The sequence below is a fragment of the Anser cygnoides genome, chromosome Z (assembly GCF_040182565.1).
Source record: "Anser cygnoides isolate HZ-2024a breed goose chromosome Z, Taihu_goose_T2T_genome, whole genome shotgun sequence".
NCBI lineage: Eukaryota > Metazoa > Chordata > Aves > Anseriformes > Anatidae > Anser > Anser cygnoides.
This window is the reverse complement of record NC_089912.1, coordinates 80,588,018-80,604,008: the sequence shown is the minus strand read 5'-3', so window position 1 is coordinate 80,604,008 and position 15,991 is coordinate 80,588,018. Positions and strand designations below refer to the sequence as shown.

Genomic DNA, 15,991 nt, shown 5'->3' with positions numbered 1-15,991 from the left:
AGTTCATGTTTCTGATAGGTTCAGACTTTTCTGCTCTTGTGCTGATACAAAAAGTCTGAGGCCAGCAGAGCCAGTTCTCTGAGAACTCTCTCTCAAATGTCTTTAGGTTACGCTGGGAACTGGCTGGCTTCAGGAATACAGAGAGGGCTTTGAAGAAGAAATGATAATTTTTGTTTTTTAGCAATTGGTTAATACCCTGGGGAAAACCCAACCAACCAACCAACCAACCAAAAATAAGCAAACAAAAGCCAACCAACCAACAAAACAACAACAACAACAAAAATGCTGTATTGCTTCTCTGGGTAGAAGAGACCTGAAGTCCATTCCTTCTTATACAGAAGAAAATTTGAATTTGTATTCCACTTTTCAGGAGTGTTTGGACTAACTGGAGCTAGGGCACCATATCTATGTAAAAACACTTGGAAAGGAAGCAGTAGAGGCTATCCATCATTGTTGATCAATGTGATTCAAAGTGATCAATAACATTTTCTCTGTCATAGTTTTGCTTTCCTTAAGCAACTATAAAATCCCACTGGGAGGAATGTTTTGCTGCAGATAGGGCAACAAATATTAGACTAAAAGTTGATCTTTCTCAGACCTTTTTGTTTTACAAGCTATGGGGATAAAATGCAGACTACCATAAATAATCTTCTGCCTTTCTAGCATAAACATTTTTTCTCCTATACTTGTTTAGTTATTCCTAACTTTTTAAGACCGAGGTCAGGTAGCTATATATGAGCTTTAAGAGCTTATATGAATTTTCAGAGAGATGTGATTGACCTTGATGTATCCACACTGTAAATGATTCAAATATTGTATATAAAATGAGAAAATCAGTATGTAATTTCAGTGGCACCTTCCTTGAAGGGTCTGAGGTGATGTGGCAAGTTAATTAGTAGATCTTCAAAACATATGTTTATGTCAGAAAAATTTCCTGGGTAAGGTACCCCTAGTAAGACATGTACTGCTTGCCTATTGACATAGACATGTATTGCTTTTCCAGTTTTAAAACATGACAATAACTGATAATATGGTTGAATAACATTTCTGAGAAGTCACATATGATATTACTTGGAAACATTGTGAAAGATGGTCTTCAGAAATGTAATAAGGAAGTAATTTTGGAAAGTATTGATAGATTCCTCCTTTGGCAAACTGAATTGTAGTGGTGTGGGAAGAAGTTATTGTGCTAATATTTCTGGTAGAAACTCTGGCTATTTAGAAATACCACACATAACTTAAAGTTTTATATTGTAAGGCTGGAATGTTATTGCAAGCAGTCAACCGGTCTTTCCAGTAGCACTGATGAAGAGACCATGAACTCACATGTGCAGGCAATGTGACCCAACGTGGGTGACCCCTCATAGCCTGATGCTGCTGAGAAGTCTTATTGTCCTATTCTGTACAGGAACCCCTGCCAATCAAATTATCTAGATGTTTGATATTTGATTTAGCCAGTGATTTTTGAATATGTTTATAGAATCACAGAAGAGTTTGGGTTGGAAGGGACCTTAAAGACTGTCTAGTTCAACTTCCTGACATGGGCAGGGACACCTTCCAGTAGAGTAAGTTGCCTAAAGTCCTGTCCAACCTGGGCTCAAACACTTCCAGGGATGGGGCATTCACAGCTTCTCTGAGCAACCTCTTCCAGTGCCTCACCACCTACATATGTTTTTAAATGTATATATTTTGAAATGAATCTCATAAACTATTTCAGACCCTCCTTCATATCTCTGTTTTCTCTTCCATCCTCCGTCAATTCACAGGTGTAGAAAAGACTTCTGTGAGTAGCCGCATGGTACGGTTTACATAAACACACATGCATACACAGCAAAATCCACGCGTCTGTGTATCTTCCTATTGAGATCTGAGCTAGTTGTCTTGGTTCTCTTTATTGTTTATGTAGATAGGCAGGTACTTGTGTGGAACAAAATATCTCCTTTTAAGGGAGATGCCTATCATGGTTCTGAACATCATCCTCTAGAGGTGGTTAAATGTGGTGGGAATCTGGGTGACTTGGACAATGCAAATATCTGTACTGCAGATCCACTGGGTTAGGTCAGGTGAGTCCTGTGCAAAGTGACCAGGTGACTGGAAACATGAGAGGGCACTCAGAGTGTGACTTAGCCTGACACAATCGTGGTGGTTTGGGTTGTCATTTATCAGAGTATGCAGATGTATCCTTGCTTTGTGGCATTGAGGTTGAGACTGATTCGTAGAATCCATAAGACTTAAAGACCTTCTTGTCTGCTTCAGTTCAAGTCTTGATGACCTTGAAGTAAACAAAGGAAATGAAGGTGTTTTGGACAGACCCCACGTTCCCTCCCCTCCCCTCGGCCCTTCAGATGTGAAGGCTTGCAGCAGAGATGGAGTAGACTCTTCTGAGATGAGCAGTGATTTTAACATCAGTCAGGCAGAATCGTGTGCCTTATCTACCAGTCTGCAGCCCAAGGTATCTGATACTGTTTTGATGTGGATTGTCGTCCTTTTAAATTAGTCACTGAAAACATACGAGGAACTCCTGGAATCTGAAAGTGAAAAATCACTTCCCAGGTGGAAGTCATGGCTGCTAGTCTCTCCAGAGAGCAGCATGGACAGGGGTGTGGAGCAGGAGCTCCATGGTTGTGGCCAGGCTTGTCAGCGGCCCAGGGAAGGGGCCACCAGAGACTGCCTTCAGCTTTGGAAAAGCATCATTTATCAGAACTGTTTCAGAGGAAATAGATCAGGTTCAGTGAATAAGCATTTTCCAACCAAAATATATTGAGTTAGAAAATGTTTAACCAGCTGTAGTTATGTGAAAGGGTAACAGCTTTGTAAAGAATAAATCCAGTCTGCTGCCTGCCTTAATGCTGGACTCATGGAGGGTCAGCTGGGTTTTGTACAAGGACCAGTGCAGATCTCTCCTCCAGGTTACAGTTTCCTAAAGCACTCTGGCTACATTTGTTTTCGTTAGACCTTGGTGCCATTTCTGTCAAATTCTGACACACATACAGAGTTATTTTATATTCATAGAGATTATTTATATTTTATTAGGCAGGCTACTTATGAAACTATAGTTTTATCTGACCTTCAGTAAATAATTACATGAAGGGAGAAAAAAAGTCCAGCAAGAGCACTGAATTCTGTTAGGGAGACTTTTAAAAGCAGTATAAGCAATTTAGGAGTAGCCTCTCTTGAAATTTAAATGATGTATCAAAAATCAGAGGGGGTTCCTTTCAAGCCATATCATTGACATATTTGGGGATCAGAATGTCTTTTCAAGCACAATCAAAAAAAGTACGGAAGAAAAGGAGAAAGAGGCTAACTGCTTTCTTTCGAGACTTATCACTAATTACCAGGACAGGGTGTTAGTCTATATGAAACGTTCTTGTGGTATTAAACCACAAAGAATTAGTGGTTCCGATAGGAAAAAAACATAACTTGGTCATCAGATAGATGGTAATGGTGCACAACACTGGCTGGATGATGCTTGCCACCAAACTGGAGAAAAATGTAAGCTTTCGCTTAGTCTAACCTGCACCCAAAAAACATTTCCTGAAATATACCAGAATTTCTTATGTCAGAAGTATGGCAGGCTCTCTTAAGAATTCAAAGTAGACAAAACCTGTACTTGAATTTAAAACTTTAATGAAGCCAAGTAAATATATGCGTACGGTCAACTGTCTCTTTTAGAAATTTTGCCACTGATTTATTTTGGTTCCATTGCTGGCAAATTTCAAACCAATACAGGTTCTCATTTGCTGCAATTTCTTGTAGGAATGCTCAGTTTCTGGAATTCGGTCACGCTCCTATTCCTACTCCTCGCCAAAAGGTGTATTAGAAAGACCTTGCATTCCTCGGGACTTCACAGTTGGTGATTCAAATGAAGGTCAGTGCCAGCTCTGCTTTTGCTTTTCATCTGCACCCATGTTTGCCTGCTTCAGACCCAGTGCTGATGTCTTTACTCAGGCCCATTGTGTCCCCTTGGAACCTGTGTGCACAAGGTCCACACACACTCACCAGTGCCCGTGAAAGGGTTTGGTTGCCATCAGGTTCCTGTACCATCTTCCCTTGCTTTTCTCCCATGTACTACCCCCTCATGCCATCCCCCAATACAGCAGCTGATTCTTAGGAGGACATATAAACCAGGACAGTGAGAGCATTAGTCAGAAAAGGTAATGCAGACAGTAATCTTCTTTTCCAAAGAGCCTTACCCTAACCTCCTGCAGTGTGCCCAATAGAGACTGAAAGAAGGCTAAGGATGATGTGGAAGCAGAGTCAGAGAGGGCGAGTGGCCCCAGTTTCCCTTAGATCCTGGGGAATCTCTAAAATTGGTGGTTTTGTGGTCTTTTCCATAATCAGAACCCACCCTCTTCTTCAAGCAAAGTTGGAGGTGTCTCGGTGGGGATTCATGCATATGGTATCTGAATGCTGTTCAGGCTGAGGGTTGGGCTCAGCCTGTTTCTGATCAGACCGAGCTGTCAAATTTATGAGTGAACAGGTGTTTTCCCACAGAAAATTCTGTAAGAACATCACATTCTATTCTGGTGTTGTCAAAAATGACTTTTCTGCTTAACCTGTAATTTTTACAAATTGTTTCTAACATGCTTTATTCTGAGTAAGATTTCATGTCCCCTTGAAATGAGTACTGTGTGCTGCAGCATGTAGTTGTGCTGCATTTTGTCATGCCACTTATGTATTTGCAACTATTTGTATCCGACAGATTAGTGAAAAGTCTTTGAAAATGCAAGGCAGAAGGAAATAAGTAAACTATGTCACAGAAGCAGAGGATGGCTGATAAGCAAAGCCTTGTAATGTGTGTGCTTAGAGTTAAAACCGAGTTCCTTTGACCTTGTTGCCAAAGGGGCCGTTGGTGTCACAGAACATTAAATTTCATCCAGACACCATTACCTGCTCCAACCTGATCTGGGCTTGAGCCCACATCCTGTCCATTCTCTCCTCCCTTCCCCCTAGGACTGTCAGTGCTAGACATTTCCCTGTGTTGTTGGAAACCTTCTCCTTCTCCGTTGGAAACAAGCCGTTGTGCAGCCCACACTGCAAATGTAGCGTTCTTTGCACTCACCAGCTGCTGGGAGCGAGGGCCACGGATGAGAGGGCTAACTCATTCTGTCCTCTGCAGGCTACAGAGGGACTGTGTCTAGGTCCATTTGGGTGTCTGCCTGCTGAAAACCTGCCCCTTCTGCCCAGCTGCCAGCTCATGAGGCATCTCACTTAGGGCTTGGCCGTGCCAGAGGGAGGCACTGCTGACCCTGTACATGGCAATGTGCTGTAAGCCAAATAGAGGAATGCGTGATGGCAACAGGCTGGTCTTTCTCACACCAAGTACGATGAAAAAATGGGAAATCCCCATCCATTTCTGAGGGAAACTTTTTGATATGCTCAGGTTTAAAACAGCTGCCTGTTTTTATTCAAGAAGGTATTACCAGGCTGTAACAGTAAAGGATTTGTCCCTGCTCTGTAGATGGTGTGCTCATGAACAATGGTCGATCCCTCCTTCAGGCTCTTACACTCTCTAAGTCAGTGTCTCTGCTCCACCCCTGTAGTAAGTACCACAACGACAACCCCACGGCGCTGTTTTGCATGAAGCTGCCTTCATCTTCTTTGGGCACCATGGCCTTCGTGTCTTCAGAAAGCATCCTGTTGCACAGGTTTTGTTTGGCAGCTAACTGAGATGCTGTTTTGGTCTCGCTGCTTCTTTGATAAGTACTCTGGCTCTTGCTAACCTGAACTACGTTTGTCTGAAGACATGCTGATTCAGTGGAGCGTGTTTAAGTTTGTATCTAACCTTAAACATGGCACAGTCTGATGCTTCAGGTTAGGTGTTTATCTTTCTGATACTTTTCAAGTAATCTCTGCAAAACTAAATTACTTCTCATATGGAAATAGTAGAGAAAATTCTAATTTATCAAAACAACCCAGCTTACCTATTTATTTATTTAATTATGTATTTAGTTTTGTTTTCTAGATAGTTGGTTGAAAAGTGTCTCCTTGAGACCTCTCCACTCTTTCCAGGGTGTAAACTTGTAAAAAGTGATATGGTCTGTGCAGAACATAGGCTAGTACTGTTCCTCTTTCAGAAAAGTTTTTTATTTTTTTATTTTTAAATAGTGTTCTAGATAAAGCTGCATTAAACAGGCAATTGTGAATGTTAGAAGAATATCATGAAGATATATTATGACAGATCTGCTAAAAAGCAAAATGGAGTATGAATCATTCATGTCTGGGTTGTTAAGAAAAAATATATATATTTTTAATTTTTTCTTAAGACTGTTTGTAGAGGCCGGCATTTGCTGATACCTGTCTATCTCAGTTCTGTCAGGTTCCACCAGCTAACTGCAGCCCAGTCGGCAGTGGTGTTACCCTAGAAAAAGCTGCTTCTAATGTACCTATTTGTTTTTGCTTCCCTAATTTTAAAATGACATTGCAAGCGCTTAATGACAAGCTTACGGCCCGGTGGAGGTCGCGTGTTTCCCGTGAGCGTGGTGTCTTCCCAGCCTGAGTGTTGGTTACCTGCTTGTGTCTTGCAGAGCGAGCGTACAGCCTGCCCGAGCACTCCCGGGAGAAAAGGTAGGGTGCTCGTCGCGCACGGGTCCCCAGGAGCCGGGAGCGGGTCTGTGCAAGCGTGCTGCCACCTAGGGAGCCGAGCGGGGAAAAAAAAGAAAAAAAAAAAAAAAAAAAAAAAAAAAAAAAAAAAAAAAAGGAGTATTTATAACCTTTGTAATAACGAGAACTAAAACCAGAATTAAACACTGTAGCTGTAAATGTTAGATGAAGCAACCCCCATCCAGGTTCTGCTCTGTTTCCCACTGGGATGAGTTGTTTTTCCCGGTCTGTGTTTCTAGGATTCAGGAGGAGGAATGGAATAAGTATATTGCACCTTCAAAAGCAGAATCTGAAAAATGTAAAGTGAGTCGGACTTTCAGTTTTCTGATGAACAGAATGACTAGCACGCGGAATAAGTGCAAGGTAATTTGAGATTTATGTCTATATTATTATCTATAATTATGTCACTGATTAAATTAATTGTAGTTGAGAATCTAAATTTTTATGTAGACATAGCTTGTTCTTTATTGCAAAAAAACATGTAATAGGAAGAAACATCAGTCTTTATCTTTTAATTTTAAAGTATATGCAGAATACCCTCAAAAGGCTTTCGTATTAGAAAAACAGCTTTCATTTTAAATAATAGCTTTAGCTGAACAACAACTGGTGCTGGTGCCATTTTTTAATGTTATTAATAATTTCATTTTATTGTTTACCCAAAGTTGAAATGTCTGAATTACCTTTAAGAAATAATTTTCTCTGTTAAATAAAATTAAAAGATATATTCCTGTTCTTGTAATCATTCTCAATAAGTGCTCAAGTCTGTAGCACGGGCACTTAATCATTGTACATGGGCACTTAATCAGTTGAATTTCCTTTATTTGAAGTTAATGGTACTTCTTGTATGAGTAAATGCTGCTTAGCATTAAAGAGTTGCAGATTCAAGGCCTGTTTGGTCAAACATACATGTTATGAAAGGTAGATGACAATATTTGTGGTTTAATTTTGAAATACCTGAAGTGTAGATGAATGGCATCAATTAAAAGATTGAGAGGTGGATTTGGCCTATGGGATGTTTCAGAAGTTTTGCAGGCTTTCTAATGCACACTGCTGTGCCCCAGGATATCCTAACATATGTGGGTATCAAGATGGTTAGCAAACTACTGCTGGGGTAAGATCTTTCCATGAGGCAGAGCTCGCTGTGAACACATATGTCCAGTCCAGCAGCCATACATGAACGTGTTTCTGTGTGGTCTCCTAAAGGATGACTACCAGAAGTGCTCAGAGGAATGTGTGCTCACACCAATAGAAGTACTGTAAAAATAGTCAAAAGTTATTAAATTCATTAACACTTATTGAAAATAGGTTATTTCCAATGTCATTTAATATCTGAAGACAGTTTGTATAAGGTTATGTGAAAGCAGCTTTAACTGTGCAGGCACGAGTTTGCCTGCACTCCTCAAGGAGATGCAAACAAACAAACAAACAAAAATATTTTTTGTATGTGGAAAGTCAATAAGACTTCCTAAATTTTGTTTTCTGGCCCTTTCCTTTTTGCAGGTTTATAAATGCTGGTCTTCCTTGTGATCATGCTTTCTGGCCTAGCTGCCAGTGAAATTAATGCCTTTATCATTTTAGAACTTTAACAATGTCAGATGTAATAATATATTATACTATTATAAGTCTTCCAGGACAAGGAATGAATGTTTTAAAATCTTCTGCTCTTAAGAGAATGCTGTAGTGTTTTTAAGGTTGAATCACTTTATCTTCTTTCCTAATGTTCTCCCCGACCCCCCCACCCCTTTTTTTTTCCTTGTCTGTGCTGTTGGGGATGAAGACAAAAAATAAAGATACCAAAGATAAAGAGAAACTGACCAGACATAATTTTATAAATGGGACTTTCTCAGGAGTTATGCCATGTATGGCCTGTGAAAAGGCTCTCCTAGGAAAGGAGTCCCTTCAGTGTTCTTGTAAGTAGTTGCTGGCTTTTGTGTGTGAATTTGCAGTGCTCTGAAACCTGCTTTGGAGATCCTGGTTCAGTGTTTTATGTCAAAAAGAAACCTTGCCTGGATTTGGAAGTACCTACTTCATGTAATGGGCTGAGGTTGGCAGGGGAGAAGGGGGTAAGGACAGCAGATGACAACTTCAGAAGGGACCACAGCCATCTCCAGGCAGAGACTCCTTCCGGCTGTAGCATCAGAGCAGCCTCAAGGATACTTTAGTAAGGGGATCTGAATGAGGAAAAGTGATGAAGCCTCAGAATAACATCATCTGCACGCTGAAGACCCTGTTCAGGATCAGGCTTTGAAATGTACCTTCTCTTTCAGATTGCAACATGATTATCCATAAGAGCTGTAAGGAGTGTGCTCCTGTTTGCACCAAGGTAACTTCATACACCACACTGTTCTCTTAAGAGAATATTTGCTTTCCAAGGGGTTTAGAAACAAAGTGAAGAAAAAACCAGAAAGCACAGTTAGCCTTTCCAGACCTAATGTCTATATGAAAACCATTACAAGGGCATTAAAATGTCTAATGTGAGCAACAGAGCAAGCACTGTGCTTGAACTAGAATTTCTAGAAGAGGGTCAAAAATAAATTTAAAGTGTTATTTGTGTTTTTTAAGAACTGCAAGGGCAAGTTGGGAAATGGTGTGCCTGGAGGGTATACAAAGGGATTAAAAAGAAAGGCAGCCCGAAGTCATGGATACCCCTTTTGCAGAAATGCGGTCCTATATGTTTGTAATAATGGAAAGCAGTGATGGTGGGGACTTCAGGAGGTGATCTAGTCCATCTCGTTACTCTGGGACAAGCTGACCTTTAGATAACAATTTTGGCAGATGTTTTTCTGATGTGTTCTGGAAAATCTCTCATGAAGGACACTCCACAGCCTGCCTAGGCACTCGCCCCCAGCGTTCAGCTACCACTGCAGACAGGGCAAAATCAGGCTAGAGAATATACAGGCTGCTTCCCTTTAAGTAGGTATGCAGATATGGTGAAGTTATCGTAAGAAATATGTCACTTTCAAAAATAGATGTGTAAGGTTATTGCCCTCATGGAATAAAATGGGACTAGCAAAGAAGTGTGCCACAGTGATGCAAGTCATTCTTCAAATCACTGGAGTGTGTCTTTCTGGTGTAGCTGGGTTTTGTATCATGGTGGCTTGCAGGAAGAATATTTCCATACAGAGTCTTCAGGGTAAACAAGGCTTAAACTGGATGTAAAACAGATATTTTTATTTGTTTTGTTTATAGCTGTCATGTTATAGCACACATTTCTGGCCAACTAGGGGACATTAGGAGAGCTGAACTGGCAATTTTATTTGTTTGGACTGATAGGTTATTTGTCAAGAGGAGACAAGGGCCTTTCCCCACCATTCTTGTTGACTCATCTCAACAAGAATGAGATACGGAAAACATTCACTGAACCACCTCAAGAGAAATACATGTCTAAGCACAACAGCCTTTCACGACAGGTTTTGCAAAGCACATTTCGGAAGAAGGGTTGATTCTGCCTCTTGACACCCAGCCCAGGCTTCCTCGGGCAGCGTCCTGCCACAAGTCTTTCAAGTGTATTTGAATATAAAGCCCTGAAGATGATCTCCTTTTCTTGCAGCCTTCATGGCAATATTGATATAGAAAAAGCATATTATAGTAGCTCAGTAACTGTGTTTGGAATAAATAGATTCAGTTTTGTATTGTAGTACAAATAACGTTTTACTTTGACTTAGGTTTATTTGATATTGGTTGAAATTAGGAACATCATTTAGGACCATTTTCTTGAAGCCCTTTTGTTATGATACGTGGAAGTGAATTACTAACTTGACTATTCAGTGTGCTGTCAGCTGTGATTTGTTATTTCAAAAAATAATTCTTTTTCAGAAATCCCACGAGAGGTACCATAACAAAAGCAAGCCCCCAACTGGTATAGCAAGTAAGTATTTTTGTAGGCTAGGATGTGTGAATGTGACACTTCAAAGTTAAGCCTCTTTGAAAAAGTCAGGGGAATGACAACACAATCTTTCCTTCATCATTCACGGGAATGAAAATCAGAAATAGCTAGTTCTGTCTTGTGCTTTTGAGTATGTCATTCACCATATGCATAGATATTTGGGTCTTCTGGTGTTCAGGTTGTAATGTGAGAGCATGTATGATTAGACATTGTTTTCTTATCAATAGTAACCACACTGGAGCTATTCCACTTTGTTGAGAGACTTATCTTTGTATTCTGTGGTAGAATATTACAGTCTTGTACCATGTTTGGGAGGACATTCCTGGTACCTGGTATGGGTCTATAAGAAAACCAGACAGCATTTTACAGTTTAACTATGCTATTAATATATGCTATACATTGTCAAAATGCTGTTTTGTGCTTTGCTTCACAGATTCACTGCTTGGAGATATTTCACAGACTGTGCTGTCCTCATTGCATCCTTCTTCCTCTGTGCCTATTGGAATGTCTGCTGGGAGGAGGGAAGCCTTGCAACAGTCCCACTCGTTGTCCAAAAGTGTCCCCAGTGCCAGTTTTGAAAGGTAGAGGGTAGCCACCAAGATTCTATGCTAAATATATAATTCGGCATTTCTGGGAAAATTGCAACCATTAAATAAATGTTTTGTGGTGGTTTTTTTTTTTTTTAATTTTTTCCCCAGCTATAGAAGATCTATGCCATTTCCTGACCAAGACTCTGAGACTAGTTTCTGGAGGTCCAAGTCACGTTCTGAGGAGATGTTACAGTCAGTAGGGACCTTTCCTTCAGTGGATTCATTTGTGATGGAAGGTGAGAAGTATTATACAAATGTTGCCTTTTATAACCTATATTCAAAGAGCAAAATAGAAAAAAATCATTAGTTGATATAGGAAGGTGCTTAATAAAAGATGAGCAACCTATTTTTGCTAGTTAAAACTGAGTCCTTCATTAAAGTGATACAATCAGACACAATAGTCTTAAAATAAAACTTTTTGTTTCTTCCTGGTAACTAACTCTTTGATAAATTTTAGAATAGTTTTGTGTGGTGTTGCCACTCGAAAAAAATAGGGTAAATATATTTGGCATCCTTGCAGAAATAATGTACTTTCTTTCTGCACTCGCCTAATCGTTTCTATTGTCAACATGCAATGCAAAACATAAACCTACATCCCTTCTGTTTCCCCAGTACCCTCCAATCTTGCCCTTGTGGCCAAGAAGGCCAATGGTATCCTGGGGTACATTTGGAAGAGTGTTTCCAGCAGGCTGAGGGAGGTGATCTTCCCCTTTACTCAGCCCTTGTGAGGCCACACCTGGAGTATTGTGTCCAGTTCTGGGCTCCCTAGTACAAGAAGGACATGGAGCTACTGGATTGAGTTCAGAGGAGGGCTACAAAGATGATGAGAGGACTGGAGCACCTGTCGTACAAGGACAGGCTGAGAGAACTGGGCCTGTTTACCCTGGAAAAGAGAAGGCTGAGGGAAGACCTCATGAATGAGGATAAATAGCTGAGGGGAGGTTGTTTAGTGGATGGAGCTGCTCTCCTTTCAGTTGTGCCCAGCAACAGGACAAGAAGCAACGGGCACAAACTGAAGCAAAGGAGGTTCTGGCTGAATATGAGAGGGCACTTCTTTACTGAGAGGGTGACAGAGCGCTGGGACAGGTTGCCCAGAGAGGTTGTGGAGTCTCCTCTGGAGATCTTCAAAACCTGTCTGGATGCCTGTGCAGTGTGCTCTAGGTGATCCTGCTCAGCAGGGGGGTTGGACTTGATGATATTCAGAGGTCCCTTCCAACCTTGGCCATTCTGTGATTCCAAATCTTATCTCCTGCTGGTAAACTGCCCTCCTAAAATGGATACACATCCTTGTGAGGTGAATAGATATAGGCATTTTCTGTAGGTAGGTGTGAGGCTAAATTTCAAAGATGAAGGGAGTCCGTTCTCAAAATGTAGTGTGGATATGCCATGCAGGACATATGCAAAATGAATAGTGGCCCTCGAACATCACAGCTACTTTTGAAACTGTTGGATTTTATTCTTAAATTTAAAAGGTTTCTTCAAGCGAAGAAGGATAAAAGGATTTAATCAGAGAAAAGATCTTCTTTGTTTGTTCTTCTCCCCTGCTGTCACATTTGCATTTCAGCACTTCAGTAATGCTATTGACATCTGGCAAGCATTTCTGTTATAAAACCAATTGCCAGCATTTGCAGAAGTTGTTTAAAGTTAATACCTATGATGTGTCCCCTTTACTTTACAAATAGATGTGTGTGTGCAAAGGAGTGTCCCTTAATGTTCATACAGCTGGTATATATGAGATATATGTTTTCCCACAGATGATGTGGATTCATCTCAGTGGACTGACCTCAGCTTGTATGCACAAGAGTTTGAAGCAGAGTCCTGGAGTCTTGCTGTGGACCCAACATTCTGTAGCAAGCAAGAAAAGGATGTCATCAAGAGGCAGGATGTCATTTTTGGTCAGTATATCAAAGCTTCATGTAAGTTTGGAAACAATTGGGTGTAGAAAATAGAGGGAACCTGACATATTCTATGTGTGGAAGAATGAATGGCTCAGTTTAGAATAATAAGGCTCAAAGAACTTTTTTTTGGTCACAGATTATGGCTTATTCTAGAGCTAAGCAAATGTAGGAGCGTATTGTTTACCAAAGACATGTCTACCCTGTTCACGGGATGGTTGAGGTTGGAAGAGACCTCATCCAGTTCCCAGTTTAATCAGTTGCTATCCTGGCATGGGCAGTGGGGTACAGTTGAAAAAGCTGATAGAGCTAGAGCTAGATATATTAAGTCTTCCTACTGACGTAATCTGTTAGGTTTGAGGCTCACAAAGAAAATTGATTATGAGCATATGTTTGAACACTGCTATAATATATCACAGAAGGTGTCTAAAATGTTCAGGTGATTACTACACTATGCTGTTTTCTTTTATACTGCAGAGCTGATGCAAACAGAAGTGCATCACATCCATACCCTGTTCATTATGTCTGAAATATTCAGGAAGGGAATGAAAGAAGAACTACAACTGGACCACAACACAGTGGATAGGATATTCCCCTGCTTAGATGAGCTACTGGAGATCCACAAGCAATTCTTCTGGAGAATGAGGGAGAGACGGCAGGAATCATGTGAAGTGGGGAGTGACCGTAATTTTGTAATCAATAGAATTGGAGACATTCTTGTGCAACAGGTAGAGACATCAGCTCTGTTAATCCTTCATGTACTCAGGGTTCTCAAATTAAACAATTTACTGAGTTTGAAACTTTTTAGGGGATGAGAAGAGGGCTAGTGTTGCCTTATTAAATTCAGAGACTGTCCCCTTCAGGTTATTGCAGGGTGAAATAGCAATGAGAGAAAATAATTACTGACAGGTAACTCTGATAAACAGGGGGATGAACTTGTACATACATGGTACAAGTGACAAAGAAAGTGATGAATTTGAGATTGTGTTCATGGTAGAAAGCTGCTCCCATGGATTGCTCAAACAGTAGCAATGGATTCATTTTGTTAACAGCTAAGCAGAAGTGTGAATAATTAATCATGGAACACAAACCTTTAATTTCTTCATATTCTTTCATATCCTTTCATTTCTTCATTTCATAAAGTGGTCTGGTGTGGTGTATCTCGGGTTGCTGCTCATTAGAGGAGGGGTCGTCACATGTGCTTATGGTAGCTGTAGTACTGCTAGCTAATTCTGCTTGCTTGCTGCCAACAGTTCAGTTCCTTGCAATGAGTAGAGTGCAGCTTTTCACCTTTCGGCAGTCAGTTCTCACCCTGCTGAACTAAAGAAGCTGAACAGTTGTTATCTGTTCTATAAGTGATGGGGAGATCAGATGAATGCAAATAAGCCTCAAAGGGATCATGTTTGCAAAAGAAGCAGTGTTATACTAGTTGGTCTAGCCATTGTTGGCAGGATTGTCATGCTTGTGCCCTCTACAGCTTACCTTCCTCTCCTTGCTCCTAAAATGGCTAGCCTGTTTTTTGTTCTGTGGTGACAGGCACTGTTAGTGACATTCAGAGAACTTGAGAAACAAGTAGCATAGAAGTTAGAGGTTCTGTATATGTACAGAATACATTAGTCCTTGGTATACGCTTCTCTGTTAGTTGCGATGTTGAGCACAATTTAATTATTAATTTCTTCAGTTTTCAGAGGAAAATGCAACCAAAATGAAGAAAATATATGGGGAATTTTGCAGCCATCAGAAAGAAGCTGTTAATCTCTTCAAAGAGTTGCAGCAAAACAAGAAATTCCAGAATTTTATTAAGGTATGTTTCCACATGAATGTGATCCCTATGTAGCCTTTATTTAAAATTTAGGATCAACATTATATTCAGTAACTCTCTTTTAATAGTTAATAAAAACGGCAAGTTTTTTTCATTCTTAATGAGTGAGCTGATAAATTACATTTTTCTTTCAAATATTTGAAAGCTTTGGCATCCAGTGTATATTACATACATGTTTCTGTTGTAGCATACCTCATCCCTCAGGGCAGCAAATCTTTCTTGGGGATGGTTCAGATAACCCAGCATTTCATTTCAGTTTAGTCTAGCATGTTGAGATCATATTTCTTATGAGTCAGTTGGTGCTTTGATAAGCATTTACTACTTAAGGTGTGTATTTGTGTCTGTACAGCTGAGGAACAGCAACCTGTTGGCACGACGCCGAGGAATCCCTGAATGCATTCTGCTTGTCACTCAGCGAATCACCAAATACCCTGTTCTGGTTGAAAGGATATTGCTGTACACAAAAGGTGAATAAAAACCGAGTGTTGCTTCATGTCTGGAATCACAGCGAATTTCTAGTGTAAGGAATATGCACTGATACAATTTATATAAAGAATGGAATTCACTGTTCTGTAGAGAAACACAGCAATGTAAGTAACTACTGTTCAGGCAAATATCACCTAAACTGTGTGTCTAGTATAAATAGTCTTTACCAAAGTTAGGATGTGAAAATTTCCAGGATTCCAGCCAGGTAAGTCCTAGAAGTCCAGTAGAACATGTTTTAGCAAAAGATCTTGAATAGAGGATGTGAATTAATTCAGGCAAGTATGTGCATGTTCTTCAAAATGAGTTGCAGTGAAGGATCTTGTAAAGTTAGGCAAATTATTGTTCGTCTTTTCAAAAAAAAGTTTGAATAACCCTGCAATATTGTAGAATATTATAGAAATGCTAGAAGCTTACAGATATTACCCTCAAAATGGGCAATAAGTGAATACCGCAGAAAGTTTTTATACGATATTTCTATATTGTAGAAAGTTGCAAAATTTCCTTGGAAGCTGTCTTTGAAATCCTTGAAATCCTATTTTAATTTCTTTCTAACTCTTAACCAGAAGAGTAATATATGATTTACTTAGACAGTAAAAAAAAATTGAGATGTTAACAGCTCATAAATATGTCAGAAATATTCAACATGTAGTTTTGACTGATGAATAAATCTGAGGTACCTGTCATCTTTTAACAGGTAAACCAAAGGCAG

At 40.0% G+C, this 15,991-nt stretch overlaps 1 protein-coding gene across 7 annotated transcripts in view; it reads left to right on the top strand.

Moving 5' to 3' along the window:
• The window catches only part of ARHGEF28 (Rho guanine nucleotide exchange factor 28), a 127,302-nt gene that overhangs the window by 76,195 nt on the left and 35,116 nt on the right, over positions 1–15,991 (top strand). For 4 of the 7 annotated variants that reach the window (XM_066989040.1, XM_066989043.1, XM_048049843.2 and 1 more), the window contains 14 exons: positions 2,257–2,452; positions 3,757–3,868; positions 5,462–5,542; positions 6,528–6,567; positions 6,843–6,966; positions 8,381–8,513; positions 8,871–8,926; positions 10,420–10,471; positions 10,923–11,070; positions 11,188–11,315; positions 12,834–12,974; positions 13,452–13,702; positions 14,656–14,778; positions 15,146–15,263. In XM_066989040.1, the coding sequence (XP_066845141.1) occupies positions 2,257–2,452; positions 3,757–3,868; positions 5,462–5,542; positions 6,528–6,567; positions 6,843–6,966; positions 8,381–8,513; positions 8,871–8,926; positions 10,420–10,471; positions 10,923–11,070; positions 11,188–11,315; positions 12,834–12,974; positions 13,452–13,702; positions 14,656–14,778; positions 15,146–15,263 (1,703 nt within the window). The remainder of the gene's footprint in view (positions 1–2,256; positions 2,453–3,756; positions 3,869–5,461; positions 5,543–6,527; positions 6,568–6,842; positions 6,967–8,380; positions 8,514–8,870; positions 8,927–10,419; positions 10,472–10,922; positions 11,071–11,187; positions 11,316–12,833; positions 12,975–13,451; positions 13,703–14,655; positions 14,779–15,145; positions 15,264–15,991) is intronic. The other 3 variants (XM_066989042.1, XM_066989041.1, XM_066989044.1) reach the window with 1 other exon arrangement.